General features: G+C 32.3%; 1 protein-coding gene across 1 annotated transcript in view; it reads right to left on the bottom strand.

Moving 5' to 3' along the window:
• Positions 1–4839: 4839 nt before the first annotated feature.
• Positions 4840–18089, bottom strand: part of LOC100372318 (bifunctional methylenetetrahydrofolate dehydrogenase/cyclohydrolase, mitochondrial-like) — a 54513-nt gene continuing 41263 nt past the window's right edge. The window contains exons 3-6 of the mRNA XM_078008772.2: positions 13781–14056; positions 11801–11896; positions 9772–10005; positions 4840–8771 (exon numbers count right to left, since the gene is read on the bottom strand). Coding sequence (XP_077864898.1) covers positions 8653–8771; positions 9772–10005; positions 11801–11896; positions 13781–14056 — 725 coding nt within the window. The 3' untranslated portion in view covers positions 4840–8652. The remainder of the gene's footprint in view (positions 8772–9771; positions 10006–11800; positions 11897–13780; positions 14057–18089) is intronic.

Here is an 18089-nt window from a genome sequence, read left to right as displayed (position 1 = left end):
TATATAGTAGTTTAGAATGAATGTGGGAATAGTTTCAAAATAAGTGGCAGATTAGATGGATTGGTTGCTGAAATGAACATCCTATTCAAACATGTACGGTAATGTGCTATCAACATATGCTATTTAAGGTTTTCAGAAATTGCGTAATTTTCTCATTGGCAGACGTAAGACCAGTTGTACAGAGGCGTATGAGTGCCTTTATAAGCAGACTAGGTCCTGACACTACTATTGATATGCTTAAATGCTATGTTAAGTTAAGAATATCATGATCAAAGTACCGAAGTCTCGCGCAGATGAGAAACAAGGTTATACATGGAATAAAATTTTATTTCATTTCAATGATTTCCTTTACAATTCTTTGAGAATCACACAAATCTAATGGGGGAAAAAAGAATTTTTTTTTTTTCGCCCTACTCAAAAAAATTGCTATATAAAAAAAGTCTGGCTTTGTAATTAATTTAAAACAATGTCCACGATTAATATTGTCTCCTATAATTGTAGATCAATTAAATGTACTGCGCCTACTGTTACTAGATTATGTCAAAGTCATAACATTCGTCTCTCACAAGAACACTGGCTATTACATGAAGATTTGACTTATTTGTCATCAATTCATACAGATTTCCATGCTTATGGTGTGTCGGCAGTAGATACTGGGTCCGGACTACTTTCCGGGTGCTCCTATGGTGGAACTTCTATGTTATGGGGGGAAATCGCTTGGGGACTCGAATAAAATAAAGTCTTTTAATGATTCTAGACTTCTCGGTGCTGAGCTTGTATTTGGATGTGTTCCATTTTTACCTTGCCCGTACCATCAAAGATGGAAGGGAAAGGTATATTAAGGGAAAAATTTTGTTCGGCGTTGTTGTTGTCGTCGTTGTTAATAATTGTTATTGTGTGCATAATAACTAATTCTATTCCAAACTTTATCAAACTTGGTCACCTTATTCATCAGTATAAAGTCTTCCCTGAGTTTGAACAACAGATGTCCTGTATGAAAATATCATGCAAAAAATTGAGAAAATCTGATAAAATATTTTGACTGTTTCTACTTGACTGATCACTGGTGATACACATCAAAGGTCACAGATCTCAGTGGAAATATGCATTGTTGTATGTGTTCAATGAAGCAAATGATTTATCTTGTAATAATATCCTTGGTAATATATCTCAGAATCCCATACTGGGTTTCAAAACCAACTCATGGAGAGATTGCACAGTCTGATACACATTTGCAAACCTACCAAAAAAATCTTTACAGAAAACAAGATGTCAGAAAATCAATATAAGCACTCCTATGAACTGGGTGCCTAACTTTGATCAAGATCTGAAGCTAATAGAAAATCTGTTTAGTTCAAAGTTATCAAATCAAAAACAATACATAAAAAATACATTAAAAGCAAAACATTTCATCCACATTTTAAAAAGAAAATTATTCTAAAATATATGTATTCTGTATTTGACAAACAGTTCATTCGACAAATGAAAACTCACAGGAATATGTTTCAGCTATTAGAACAGAATGATAGAGTTTTTATAATACTAGTTTAAAAACGCACTTCAAAGATTGCAGTGTTTGAAGATGTAGATTCTCAGGAGGCAACAGTACTGTTGACTTTTTCCTCCACTGGACACCAACTAACTATTTAAGTTGATTTGCATACAAAGCAGAGCTTGCAACATGATAGCTATTCATAAAGTTTTTTTTTTTTACTTTTCATATAATACAGTAGTCACACAATGAGGCAGTTCATATTTGTCTCAGTGAATCATTAATTTTTGACAGACACCTGTACAAAATACTTGGACTAAAGCCAACTAAAATTTTCTGTTATCTTGCATGTTTTATGAATCTATTCACATCTATAAGCAGCACTTTTTTTTTGCAATGAGACATTTGTTTTTATACTAAAATATCTGAATTACTTTGAATAAAGCTGGAAATTATGTACCTTAAAATAATTAAACAAATAAGGCACCAATGTTTTTGTAACATATTTAAATCTTTTAAAGACATTTGGTAGACTGATTCCCCACTGTTGGTTCAACCCAAAAACTTGTTTGTATTCAAAATTAATTATGACAATGCATATTTATATTGAAACAAACTATGATAAAGGGAATTATATTATATAACAAAGGGCAAGGTCACCAGAGTTCAACTATGTTTTATTCTATGTGTGTACCTTCCAATTAACTGCAGTGACAATTTTGACGAGTTCACTGGCTACCTTGGAAAAATCAGTGGAAAAATTAATGCCATTGTCCAGGAACAAAACGCATTCAATGTATTTATTATGGGAGACTGGAATGCAGACATGAAATCCCAATTTAGCAAGGAATTTAAGGAACAGTGTAAGAATACTAATTTAATTTTATCAGATATTGAATTTATTGGTCAATCTATACTAATTTACATATATTAGTGATGCACATCAAACTACATCATGGCTGGACCATTGTGTCTCAACGATTAATGCGCATCGCTCCTTTATAGATATAAATATTTTATATGATCATATTGCTTCGGACCATTTACCATTATCTGTGACTTGCCAAATCGATAAGGTGGCCGCTACTGAGGGAGAATCCTCCTACGATCAAAATTCCACAACGCATGCGCTAATTAATTGGTCGAAAGTAACAACGAATCAGGCTAAGATTGAAGCTGACAAACTCGCTGAAGCATTGTTAAATAAAAATCACTGTATGTTTTGAAAAAAGCTACTGCATCAAGTCTCCACTTTCAGCTACTGTTAATGGCTCGTCTGACAACATTGCTAATATGTGGGCTAATCATTTTGACTCCCTTCTTAACTATGTTTCTGATGTTAAACTTCGCAGTAAAGTGTACGATTATGTTACTGCTTCTACAGAAAGTACATCATGTATCTCGAAGGAAATTTCTAGTATTGTGCACTACTTAGATTTGGGTAAATCATGTGTTCGGATTGTCTTAGTGCAGAGCATTTTAACTTTGCTGATCCTGCACTTAGTCTGCACCTAGCCATGTGTATTTCTGCAATGTTTTGTCATGGCTCTGTTCCGGATAACAAGATAAAAGTTGTTATTGTGCCACTAATTAACAATAAAGCTGGTGATGTGACTACTTTAGATAATTATTGCCCGATTGCGATAACCACCGTCATTTCCAAAATTGTTGAGCATATAATGATGTCTAGATGCCAGGAGTTTATTGACCTAACTGACAATCAGTTTCGATTTAGGAAAAAACATTCAACGGATCTGTGTATATTTCTGTTAAAAGAAGTAATACACATTATAATTCGCTTGGTAGTCACGTGTTTGTCTGTCAAATGCCTTTGAAGCATCAAGGAAACAGAGTCAAAACACTGGACGCTATTTAACAAATTGATTGAACGTAATGTACCTATATATATAGTTTGTTTTTTAATGAGTTGGTATCAACATCAAAAATATTGCTATATCCCGTTTATTCTGTGTATCTAACTGAGAACGTCAAGGCGGTGTTATGTCGCCAATGTTATTTAATGTGTATATTATTAATCTGAATATCCAACTGAATGACACTTCGAATAGATGTCCAGTTGGTGATAAGTTGCTAAACAATCTTAGTTATGATGATGATATGCGTGTGCTATCGCCCTCTATTGAGGGGGTTAAGACTACTTTTGGAAATATGTGGTTGCTTTGCCCATGAACATATGATGTATAATGTCACTAAATCTAAATGGATATGTTTTTATAGTCGACACAGTGTTTTCGAAATACCACCAGTATATTTGTCGGGACAGCCAATGGAATTTGTTGACCAATTTACATATCTTGGTCACAAGCTTACTAGTGATTTGAAAGATAACACTGATATGGATCATCAGAAACGTCTATTTTGCATCAGGGCTAATCTTCTATTACGGAAATTTTTAAAATGCAGTTATGAGGTCAAACTTTTATTTAAAACTTTTTGTTACAACTCGTTTTGCTGTCAACTATGGTTCGGAAGTCAAACCTTAATGCTTTGTGTGTATTTTATAATATACTCTGTTTCGCCGCTTTTTTTCATTACCCACATGATTATAATGTAAATCATTTGTTTGTATATAATCATGTCAAGTCTTTTTACGAAATTTATAGAAATCTTGTATTTAAATTTAGAGAACGTATATACACCTTGGATAAGTCTGTTGGTGAGCTTATGTAACTCTGATGTCCGTTGGAAGACTGCCATGTTCCAGCATTGGAATAATATTTGGTACTATCAACAATGCCATACGCACACTTGTTGGCAAACGTAACATTTTTTTTTCTTCATTCATTTCTGTTGACCTATATGTTCATTTATTTACTTATTTTTCATACTAGTTTTATATGGACTTTTAAATGTTCGATAGTCTGAAGATGATAATAATAATATAATCAATTTTCCATACTTCAATGCAGACATTCCATGAAACCTCTCCAAACTACTGTACCAACTTTCCATACTACTTTCCCCCCCCCCAATTTCTATACAATACTGATTTTTTGGCACAAAAAGTTACCCGACAACTTTACATACAACTTAACCAACTTTAAAGTCACTTTATCAACTTTTCTGACCTTTTATACATGTACTTCCATGGAAATTTATCAACTTTCAAAGGCAACTTCACCCAAAAATCCGTTGAATTTGGCTTCCAACTTTTCTTTCCATGCAATTTTATATGCAATTTATTTTTTTGCAACTAATGCAACTAACTTTCCTTGCAACTTTATCCACTTTCCAGCAAAGTTGTCCAGATTTGAATGTTACCAACATTCCAAAATGCGTCAAAATTAGATTCAAATCTGGCTTGTATAATGTTTACAAAACAAACGTTTGTACAGTATGTATGCAGCTTTATTGAAAAATAGATATATACATACATCTTAAATCTAACAAGGAACATCTAATAAACAAAGAAACTGTAAAATTACAACTTTTGGGCATGCTTCACACAGACTTAAAGGGCAGTGGTTGTCGTGCAGTGAATTTCACATTGTACATGTCTATGGGTCCCATATCAACCACTGCCCTTTAATTTTAAATTTGATGTTGTAAAGGTGGGTCATACATTCTATGACCAAATTTGCACATTTACTGGCTTTCAATTTAGCCAACAAAATAAGCAAAGATCAATAAATCTTAGAAAATAGTCTTAAGTGCATGTACAAAGATTATTAGCCAATTTAGACAGATATGGTGACTGGTGGATGGCCACAACTTTGTTGGGAAAAGTTGTAGAAACGCATGTATAAAAAATGGGACTATTCCATTACAATGAATACTTTAGCTTATATTGACAAATCCATCAAAATGTTGATTACTTGCACAGAAATAACCTTTTCAATAGTGATTTATTTTTTATTTAATAATTTAGTATTGCTTCTGATCCCTGATTTTTTTAGTGCATGTACATATACAAACTGAGCAGTTCCCTGCAAGCCATACTTCACAACAACGTCAAGAATCCCATGAAACTTTTTATGAAAACTCCAGTCTGTATTTAAATAATTCTTTCTATTCAATTCATGAAAGTAAATCGACCTGGTTATAGTATAACACCTGTGTTATAAGGTCTACAATGTGGATCTTATAGATATATTTATTAGTATACTGTACAAGGTAAATAATTCAGAATGCTTGTTATATTGCTATAATTATATTTGACTAACTATGTACATATATCCATAATCTACAATTAATTCAAACAGCAATGTAACACACTTTGTATTGGATTGCGCCCTCTAGTGACAAATGTTTTAACTTTAAATGAAGGTTACACTTTGGTACAAAACATGACAGAAAACTAAACAAACTTTGTCTTATACATAACACCAGAAGACAGATATTGACACTAATGTATTAGTTGTATGAATTATTTCCCACCAATATTAATGCACATTTACACAAAGAATGACGATGCATGTTGATAAAGGTTGCAATAAAACATTGAAGACAGTCACAGTTGTAAGCATGCAAACAGAATAGTGCTGAGTGTACTTGTAGGAAGACGAGGCATGGCATGGCATGGCAAAGTACCGGTATGTGTGAATCTTTGTACTGTTCACCCAGCAAGTCAAAGTGTAATGCATTAACATTAGGGTTTAATATATTATATTTACTAAGTATAATACTGAATTCTAATTTTTTTTTTTTTTAACAATCTGCATGTTCATCATACAAGTATTTTATACACATCAATTTTATGAATATCTGAGCTCTTGGGAGAGTATAATCTTTAAGTATGATTTCATCAATGACATTACTGCTAGATTTAGTATGGTAGTACATAGAATCATTGGTTTAAACATATAGTTGCTTAGTGAGTGGGGAAATATATTGTCAAAACCCTGCCAATGTATAATCATATCTAGCCAAGATTGAACAATTAAGTACTGGCAATAATCTAAAAACTTGTTTATAGTGTGCTAATACATACAGAATTGTACTTCCTAACCCTGTAGGTCTTCACATGTACTTTATAGAAGGCAAAATAATAGAATAGATATCAATTGAAGTATATGACCCAAGATTTGTAAAATTATAATCCTGACTGTATCAATATACTATCCGAATACCAAAGTACTTTTCAAATTCATTTATTCTATTCTCTCTATTGCTGCACATGTGTTTAAGAGTTGCTTTTTACATCAAAGTCCATTGACATTTTAGGCAGTAAGACAAGTTTCGGGTTGCTTAGCAATGTACGTGCAAGGGAGGTGGGGAGGGATGTTATTTTATTATACCAACCATAGTTTTGTAATGAACATGTTGATTCTGTATTGTAGGCATCCTCGGTTTACAATCTTTCATAAAATGTACAAAACATGTTTTACATTCATACACTAGTTGGGGAAAAATATAATTATCGGTATATTATATATATTATTATAATTATATTATTTTGGTACTTGTACTTTTGTAAGATATTTCTGGAAGAACATGTACAAGCATGTCAATCAAACTTTTTAAAAACTGAGGCAAACAGGATCATAGATGACTGGTTGTAAATTCACTCCTCCTCCCCAATTGTCTCAAGCACGCTCAGTAACGTGGCAATTAGGAAACTCAGCCGGGAACTTTAAACTCGTCTATTGTCATGTCATTTTCAATTTAATGTGGCAGGACATTTTAATCCATTTAAAATGACATAATAGCGCCCAATGAGTTGAAGACCAAGCTTGATTGAAAAGCAGATAACTTGTATATACAGATGACGGAACATACCAAAAGTATATATCTATAGGATTGTTGTCATCTGTCAACCCTTTTTTGAAGACCCATAATCCATGGGAAATATCATACATAACAACAACAACAAAAAAGTTACTACTTTCTTTTTTTTCATTTCAAGCTTCAGCATCATTCTAAGCTTGAAAATAAACATTCATTGTAGTCATGGTAACACTTTAAAAAGAAAATATTATTTACAATAAGTTTTTTTTATACAGAAAAAATAAGTTTTTAAAATAAATGGTTAATAATGTACCTAACTACATTAAGTTTATATGACAGAATTTAGCAATTAAAATTCTATAATATGAAAATTTTCATAACACATTCAGCAAAATAAAAGAAATCTTCTATGTATTCTGATAACGAAAGTTAAACGAAGAATTTTTGTAATCAAACTAATTAGTAAACGATGCAATTATCATAGAGAACATAACAGAATATTAAAGGTACAATATGGACGAAAAAAATATTTAATAGTTTTGTTTGATACTGCAGCATACTGAATACCAAATAGGATTATAATTTATCATGAACTGAAAACATTGCTTTGAGCAGATCATATGATAGTTGGAATGAAACACTACGGTACTACGCATGTGCAGTTATTGCTACTGTATGTACTAAAACCAACCAAGGCACACAAGTAATAGAAAAGTTAATTCATTCACAAATTCCTTGGGTGGTGCAAAAATGAGGTTTTTAATTTATCATTAATCAGAATCAAATTTATTCAGCATTACATTGTCAAACAATATTGAAAGGTGCATTTTATAATATGTATATTGCATCTTTAAATATTAGTTGTTTTTGTGGATCTGTTGAATAAAAATACAGAAAAAACTTACTTAGTGAGAAAATAGCTTTATTTTCTCCACATATACATGTAGTGTGTGTGATTGGTCATCCCAATCTAATGTGATAACTAGTAAATACTTGAGATAGGATAAAATCAGAATGCATAAATGCTTCTGTATCTCAAACCTCAACGTCATCTTGTCTCTGTAATGTTCTCTATCACATCCTCTTCCCCACTTGTCAAATGATTCACTCTTGAACTTCATTATACTTTATTTTAAAGTATAGTTTGTGTATAACAAAAGTTTGGAGTGAAAATGTTAATTCTTCTCTTTTTAAAGTATGCATTGTTATTCTGTACATTGCACTTAGTTGTAAGTTATTTTCAGAATACACATGAATGGGTAAAAGATGGCAGTACAGATCTAAAAATAAAATGAGGTAGGAAACAGGAGCGCAACTAAACAATATACCAAAAAGACATATTTGAAATGAAGCGCTGCCTAAGTTATTTACAAGTTCAAAGTGAACTTACTATGATAAACAGCCTTGTTGGAATGACAAGGAATTGCCAATGAATGACAATCAATAAAAGGAATTTAATTGTGTCTTGTAATTTAAGAGAACTTGATATCTCCTCTAGCAGCTGTTAGTGTATTCTTCATTAGCATAGCAACTGTCATTGGTCCAACACCACCAGGTACAGGAGTTATGTGACTGGCTTTTTCAGATACGCCTGTCAAAAATAAAGTGAAAACAATTTATCAATCTGGACAAGCGCGAGCGGATGGCCAAAAGAGCTCCACCGTTTCAGCAGAGCAAAGTCATGCAATAATAGTTGTGTTCAGGCTATAACCAGATGACTTTCCACCAAAGAACACAAAAAAAATGTATACACAAAATTCATTCGTGTCTGACTGTCCATGGGCATGAAATTAAGCTCAAACATTAAAGCAATCAGAGTAGAGGTTTTCAAGAAGTCAACAACAGCACTGACCCAAGTGATGAAAATATTGGCTAAAATTGCATAATTGAAGATATCATCAGGAAATATTCAAATCTAATACAGTTGAATCAAAGGTACAAAATGTAAATAAATATATACCATGTATCAAAGCAATTCAGCTGGTAGTTTTTAAGTTGAAGTAGAAAACAACATTTTTTAACAAAAATGACAAAAATATTCATTAAAAATAAATTCCATGCTATTATGAAATAATTTATTTTTGCATGTAGCTTTCCTAACACTCACAATAATGTTTTAATGCCATTTTAAGCTTTTAGGCCATTCTCAAAAATCAAGGCCAGATTCCAGAAATAGCCATTGGATATACAAACTGAATTAACCAATTGTGATGTGTTCAACATTATGTCTCTAGGGGCTAGATAAATGCACTGTCACTATGCCAATGCATGATTGCTTCAACAGCAATCAAACTACTAGTAGCATATTGATACCTGTGTACTACAACTTTTTAAATTAATAATTCATGAAGGATGTTTAAACCACATGAAGATTGTTTATCATGGAAGTCATACTTTAGTATGGGGTTCATGCCATCAAAATAACAAAAAATGAAAAAAAAAATTAAATTGGGGTCACCAGACAATTTTTCTAGATACAAGAGACTGAAATAAAATGTCAAAATTGGCATTCTACCATGGTTTTATTGCGAGGTTATTCCCACAAGTGATCAAACTGCATTCATTACCACAAGCCACAAAAACATAGTTACCTTTAAAATCCACATCTCCTACAAGTTTGTAGGTGCCAGTTTCTTCATCTTGTATCCTATTTATTCCAACATCAATTACAACAGCACCTTCTTTCACCATATCTGCTCTTATTAGACCAGGTATACCTACAGCTACTATTATAATATCTGCTGTCTTTGTAAATACTTTTAGCTGATCCGGGGGTGTGTACCGATGACATATAGTCACAGTGCTGTCAGCACCAATTCCTGAGTCTGAGAAACAACATAACAGCTGGTAAATTACAATTGTCTACAATATAATCAAAATTAAAGAACATTTTGGAGAATTGGCAGTACAATCAACATCTATTGAAGGCGCCATATTTTTCCTGGGATAGATAAAAAGTTTGAATATACATGTAGGTATTTAGGAGAATAATAGTGGACATCAACATTGACAAATGTTAGTACATGAGCTTACATAGTGAACTGCAGACGAAATAATATCTTTGAAACTTAACTAGATTGACTTGAATCACTGTATGTCTTATTATGTTTTGTTTGTAGATTCAAAAATCTTGATGTACATGCATGTCATAATGCCATAATGATAGACTGATTGACATGCAGCCCTGCCATAGCCCCCAAACATACAATTACAATGTATGTGGTTTTGGGCAGGAAAAATGCACTACACTGTATACATCAACACTTGTAATTTGCACTCTAACATAGTAATTCTCAATTAGAATGGTCCATTGCAGGTCTTTATATAATATCCTGTTTCTGAATCTGACTTGTGTTTTCAAGTCACTTTGTTCTCATAGGATTACATGACAAATTTCATTGAGCTAAGAAACCATCAAGGCCGGGTTGAAAGGAAGAGGGGCATGATTCCCCTTTTCCATTACAAATTTTGGATCAGTATCCTCATCAGGCCTTATTATTATATGATGATACCGTAAAGTAAGCACTCAGCAGGTGAAGGATTACATCAAACTTTGCTACGTGTCTGTTCTTTGTCACAAAGAATGCATATAGACAGTACAGAAAGAATATCTACAGACATGCAGGGGGTCAAAGCAAACCTTTTTCTCTGTACAAACTAAATGATGCAGGGAACACAGATCTGAGCAAAATGTTTAAAGTTATCAGAATTTTCTCACCATGAACTTTGTTTTCAAATGTGTTTGTTGTCTTCGATAGTTGAAATTTATATTTCCTAATATACAGATACTTTTAATTAATTCTTTTTATTTATTTATTCATTCATTCATTTACCAAGATCAACAAAATATAAAATTAAAGATCTGGAAGCCCAAACTCTTAAGAGAGGCAACATGAAAGAAAAGAGCCTATCCATGAGTAGAAATCCATTACCCTTTGTGATAAGGATACCCATGGTAAGGCAGGCATTGAGGACAAGAACCAAGAGCTTTTATCGTCTGGCTTCATTTGATCCCAAAATGTGATACAGTGTGTTTGGAAGGTTAGGCAGAATGTACTCTTATATACTGCCGAGTAAGCAGATGGCTGAGTAGATATACAAACCACAGTACCACACATACATGCAGGTTCACCTAGATCTCAGGAGTGAAATGGATGTGGTGTAGTAGAGTACAAGACACTTCATTTTGTGAAAAACATGCCTGTTAAAGGACACATCTGACACTTCTGATGCATTTATCATTTTTATTGAAATTTCCTCAAAGAGATGTACCACTATTAGGTGATATACGTCATACATGTACCTCACATGTGTGCAGTCACTGTGGTTGATTGCACTCAACATGTACAAAATTGAATGAAAATTATGACATTAAGGCGTATAGTCACAATTTCCAAGTGAATTAGTAAAAATCACCTAGCAATCATATTTATAAATTGATGAAAAACAACAATGTACATTTGATGAACATGATTTACAGTTAGTTAATGTAATGGAAGGCCTGGCTGCTTATAATGAGGTAAGCATAAACGTATGGTGCATACTTGACTTTTATAAACCACGACATGCAATAACTCTGTGTGCATGGAAAAGTAGGTTGATATATTGTACTATACTTACTATGATCTCCATCAGTATGTAAAAGCATTGCTATGGGCAATCCAACATTTTTTGATCGTCCACATACAACAGCATTCTTGCCTAATGTGTCTATGCCTGTAAGAAAACAGTACAATCTTGTTTCTATGTTCATTACCCAACTCATAGATCATGGCCTTAGAATGTGTTAATTAACCCAGATGTGTATATCAATAACTGCAAACCAGGAGTATGAATTTAATATTAAATGTAACGCAGTAGTATACTGACCTATTACATTTACATAGATTATTGCTAATATGCCAATTTTAGGTCAAAATATTTTACTAAATATAGAAGTAAATAGGGTTCATTCCAATATTAAATATGCGATGGTGTAACCTATGACATTATAGTATTCTTAAGATATATCCTCAGTACAGTCTGACAGATCTGTCAATGTAAAAATGAAAGGGTTGAGATGTTCCCTGTCTAAAAACAAGTAAAACTGTTTGCTGCATTTTTCTTAGTTTTAGCACAGATTCAATCCATGATTCATCAGTTACGAGGTAAGTCTGTAGGAAGAACGATGAGTTGCTAACACTAAAATAAAATTTATTGTCTAAACTGACTGGTTTAAATTTGACATAAATTTTGCTCCACCACAAAGAATATATTTTACAATATTGTTACGATATTTTAATAGCATACACTATTATTTAATAGTGCACAAATGTGGGAAATATAATTTTATTTGAAAATACTGAATGAATGCAAGAATTTCCCCCAAAATAATGATATTTAAATATTAAATATCTGTGTAGTACCGGTAGTTTAAAAGAAGTTAGGAATACCATTTGTTTATTTGGCTTTTCATCATATAGAACGCAGTATTATGAAAGACATGAAAGCAATAGCAGCACTATGAATTCCTTCTTTTTACCCATCTACAATGTGCGATATTTTATCACATAGGACTAAAGCAACATAGGTGAAGCACACATGTAAATGAAATGAACAAGCATACGTGGGATGACTCCAAACAGCACTTTAATAAATCAGATGTACAGTACAGACAAGTTATTGTAGATTTTATTAAGAGTATTTCTTTTATTTATATTTTGAAGTGTTAAAAAAAAAACCTACCAAATATTCTTCTACTTAGGTCACCAATTAAGTGAATATAAAACCATATTATCAGAAATACAATCACATAATTTTAGCAAAGTTACAACATTTCTTGTTTATACACAGTTTTAAATCTAGATCATTTAAATTTGGTAATAATGTGTGAGAGTATTACTATATAATCTATAATGAAAAGAATTTTAGCTGTCTACTGTGAGGGGATAAAACTGCTCACTGCTCTTGATCATTAAAATATATTTGCTTCATTAGAAGTGCTTATGTACACGTAAGCCAAATTTAATTTTACTGCAATTCTAGTTATTTGTTTACACTGAATTTTTTAATGTTACATGTAAAATAGAGGAAAAAGGAAATTTTAAGTGGATTCATTTTTATTATTACTCCATCCCTACTTTGAAATTAATTTCAAGTGAAAAAGAAGTATACCTTCTGCTCTTTCAAAAGATATATTTATACTGTTTCTTTGCTGCACATGTAACGTATGAACCTTCCATTATTTTCTTTTTTAATTAAGGACTGTTTGTTGATTTTATTATAATATCAGTGTGATAAATTCATTATACCGGTAATAGTTATAGAGCGGTATAGAGAGAGTGTTTAATTAACAGTGTTCAAAACTAAGGTTATACCACAGTACACATATTGAAAGCATATTACCTGCTGACCTTTCAGAATGTGCCATAAATGCTACTACTATACATGTACATTGAATAATATAACAACCCTATAGCCTGCAGGTGAAGCAGTGCACTCTGTAGCCGCGTTTTCATGAGCAAAGGGACAATATTATTGCATATTAGTAAGAGATGATACCGATGTTATTCAATAACAGCTAAGTAATCTGCAGAAAATATATGTAATAAAGATTCTTACCTGCTCGTTTTATTAGTTCCATAATGCCAAATGGAGTCGCTGGCAATAAAGTCTTTTGATCTAAACATAGTCTTCCAACATTCATAACATGGAATCCATCCACATCTTTCTCTGGTCGTACAGAATCACATATTGTTCTTTCATCTATGTGTTTAGGAACTGGTAATTGTACTAAGATACCATCTACACTCACACTGTCATTCAGTGAATGAATTAAATCTAGTAGTTCATGTTGACTTATTGTTGATGGGAGTCTTATGGTCTCTGCACTTATACCTACAAAAACAAATAACACCAATATAAATTAATAGTACCTAAATCACCTCAAGCATGCAATAACAAATTGGGTGAAAACTACTGTTGAATGCTTTATTTTTGTTTGCAATTTATTTTCACAGAAGAAACGACTCAAGGAAAATAAAATTCAGCGAATATACCTTTTTCTATATTTTACTGATCAAAAAAAAAAAAAAAATAAGTGAAAATAAACTTCACACAAAATGCCCAAAATATTGTTTCAGCAAAAATTAATTCCAACACGAATAAAGTGTTTTACAGTACTTTGCATGTCCTCTGTACTTTCAGTCAAAACTGCAGGAATTGCCATTAAAGTTTAAAACCAGTTAAACATGGCAATTAGGAACTGATGCTTATAGTATTAGAATTACCCCCAGAAAGTACCAGGATGTGTGACCCTAGAGGTCACGTATAAGGCCTAATAGAAATCATCATACTGAGACTTGATTGTCGTCCTACAATACATGTATATGCATGTTCTCTTCCAATTATATTAAGCCTTTCATTTCCATTAAAGTTTTTCCTTCACATTATGATTATAGTACTATAGTGAAAGCCACCCATGACCCAAACCATAAATTAGAATATGATTAAACCCCAATATTTTTCAGATAAATTTGATTACATGCACGCACTTTGTGGCTATATTATTACATCTGACTAAACCTATAACTGATCCCCAAAAGCCTGTTTAATGTTCTGCAGCTTCAAATGCAGATTAAACTTCTATATCCAGGGGGGACAGATAATTCTTGTTTCTGCATATCAGTTTAATTTATTATCCAAATGATTGCATGGAAGCTAGTCTTCAAATATTACATACTGCAGGAATGATGGCTGCAGCATATAGGAATTGTTCAAAGATAACTGTTCAAGATAAGTCTTTTAGCAATACATTTTAAAGTTTTTTTTAAAGTTTTTGAGGATAGCATGTTCAGCTAACTGTTCTATCATTTAGAGTTTTCTGCTATTACCGGTACTTGTGCAAATTTGCTCCAAAAAATCTTTATGATAAAACTATTTGGCTGAAAGTGATCTTCAAAATGTCCTATCATTCATTTTCCATTTCATCTGAGTGTGCAACAAAGTATTTTTCAACTGTAACTTGAATTGTTTTTGTCGCAAAAAAAACACACACAGTCCCAGTTAGTTATCGAATTTAAGATATATAGTTTTGTTTTAAGTAATATAGCTGGAACATAAACATGTCAGGAATATGATTATGATGATTGTTTAACATTAAAATGATTGACATTTGTATCTGATCGTCAAACAAGTATTGAGAGATATTGCTCTGGAACAGCATTAATTAAAACAAAATCAGCCATTTTGAATACATGTATAATTTGAACATAATCAGTCAAAGCATGTCAGAGATATGGCACTGGAGCTGCATTCAATATTAAAATGATGTGCATCAGGAACCCATAATGTCTAATGTATGTACCAAGTTTGAACAAAATCCATCCAGAAATGCCAGAAATGCTTGATATTTGATGATTTCTTAGCACAAAAATGGCCACCATTCGGCCATTTTGAATAGGATCATCAAACCAATATATCTGTATATCTATGACATGATTTATAATGAATATTAAAAATTTGAACATAGTCTAAGCAAGTCAGAGACATGGTACTAGAACTACATTCATTAAAACAAAATGGCTGGCAGTCGGCCATTTTGAATCTTACATGTATCTGAAAAACAAAACGATGTGCATCATGGTCCTATAATGTCTAACATATATACAAGGTTTGAACAAAATCCATCTGTAAACAGTCGAGAAATGCTTGGTTTTGATAATTTTTTAGCACAAAAATGGCCACCATTCGGCCATTTTTAATAGGATCGTCAACCAATATATATGTACATCTATGACATGATCTTTAGAGAATATTTAAAATTTGAACATAATCAGTCAAAGCAAGTCAGAGATATGGCACTAGAACCACATTCATTAAAACAAAATGGCCGCCAGTCGGCCATTTTTAATCTTATTAAGGTGCATCAAGGTCCTATAATGTCTAACGTATATACCAATTTTGAACATAATCCATCTGTAAACAGCCGAAAAATGATTTTGATGATGTTTAGCACAAAAATGACAGCCAATCGGCCATCTTGAATCAGATTGTGAAACAAATTGACGTGCATATGTACAATATCATGTATGATGTATGTGTGACGTTTGATTGTGATTGGTCCAGGCATTTCTAAGATACAGGTCCAGACACACGCATGCATGCACGGACACACGGAGGTCAAAACATAAGTCCTCGTTTTCGGACTGCGTCTGAACGGGGACTAAAAAAAACTAGTGAAATTATTAAGCTAAGTTTACTTTTAATTCTTATTAAATAAGAAACAAACTGATCTACATTGCCAATATGATGCATCTTGTGCGCTCCCTAAACCAGACACAATTTATAAAGATTTTGCACACAAGAGATATTCATAAGGTATTAGATCACTGGTGAAATCTAATTAGATTATTACTGTGTATCTAATACCATGTTATAAGTTGATTGTCTTCAGAATTAAGATTTTTCTATTTGGTATGATTGTATAAGAAACTAATTATTTGATCCTGATTGCTAAAATTAATAACATGAATAAAGGGCCAAGCTTAGGAGGGTTTAGATACCTTGATGTAAAAATTAATCAAATAGAAATTAGTATTCATTGGATGTTCCTATATTATTATACATATATACAAGTATTTATTGCATCAGCATAGCAAAACTATGGATAGGCATCCAGATAAGCCTCATATTAGAGGATAATAGATGGTTGGGATGTTTTAATCTTTGTTCACAACTTCACAAGTAAAAGTGGTGGTGGTGGTCGGGTGTGAAGAATTTATTTTTGCAAGAAATAAACCACAACATTACAATTTCATGTCATATTAAAATCTAGAGTGGTATTGACAATACATATTAAATAGAACTGTCATTGGCAAGCAGGTATATATACCTGGGTACTTGTACCACACTCCAACAATTTTAGGAAGTAACAATAATTATGGAAACAGTATTTTTATACTGCATTAGAAGGGCATCTCAAATAGATGCACATAAGAACCACCAAGAAATTACATATATTGTATGCTACATGTAAAATGTAGACTATTGGAGTACATACATCATACTTTGATAGACTCAATCACCTGTACTATTTACACATGTGCATATACTTTAATAGAGCAAATACAGTAATTTCCCAGTATTTCTAGTGATAAATGTAAACATAGTTCTAGCATTCGTGATGACCAGATTAAAATAAATTAGTTGGCAATTACTCAAATTATATAAGGTTATTATAATCAGTGTGACCTCTGAACTGTTTTAATGCGTCACTGATACAATAAAAAAAAATGCTTCATTGTGTAATAAAAAAAGTAATTTCTCTAACAAAATGTTCTCTTGAGGAATGTTGCTATGAAGTCCAGAACGACTGACTCAAATTTCTATTTTATTTTTTTTAAACTCAAACTATTATACAGGTTGTATGTTAGAAGGTACACTGATTATGATGATTGGCAGTGATTCATCTTCCTGGTGCAACATCAGACGATATAAAATAATCGCATTTCAATACTGCAAAATTACAAAGAAAAGGGTCACTAGTATGACCTCACTAAAATTTTATTTTCATTCAATAGAATGTGTTGATGCATCATTTGACTAATTAACAGGTGTATGAGAAAAATATTAACTATGGTTGATAGAATCAGTTGAATAAACGTACATTATGATTCAGGTGAGCAAAATTGTAGCTATAGCTCAAGTTTGAATAATATCATGTCCTTGAACTGTACTATCAGTGTCAAATATCAATAGCCCTCCGTACAGTATTGAAATAAATTTTCTTCAAAAATATAAATTACATGAGTCACTTAAAGCACTGTGGCTGTCGCTCAGCGCATGTTCGAATTTCATGTAAATAAACAATGTATTTTACACGCGTTGTATACGTAGCTACGAGTCCCATATCGAACAGGACGCGGCACAA

Source organism: Saccoglossus kowalevskii, chromosome 19 (assembly GCF_978046115.1).
Source record: "Saccoglossus kowalevskii chromosome 19, keSacKowa6.1, whole genome shotgun sequence".
NCBI lineage: Eukaryota > Metazoa > Hemichordata > Enteropneusta > Harrimaniidae > Saccoglossus > Saccoglossus kowalevskii.
Note: the sequence above shows the minus strand (reverse complement) of the source record. Positions and strands in the feature narration are given on the sequence as shown.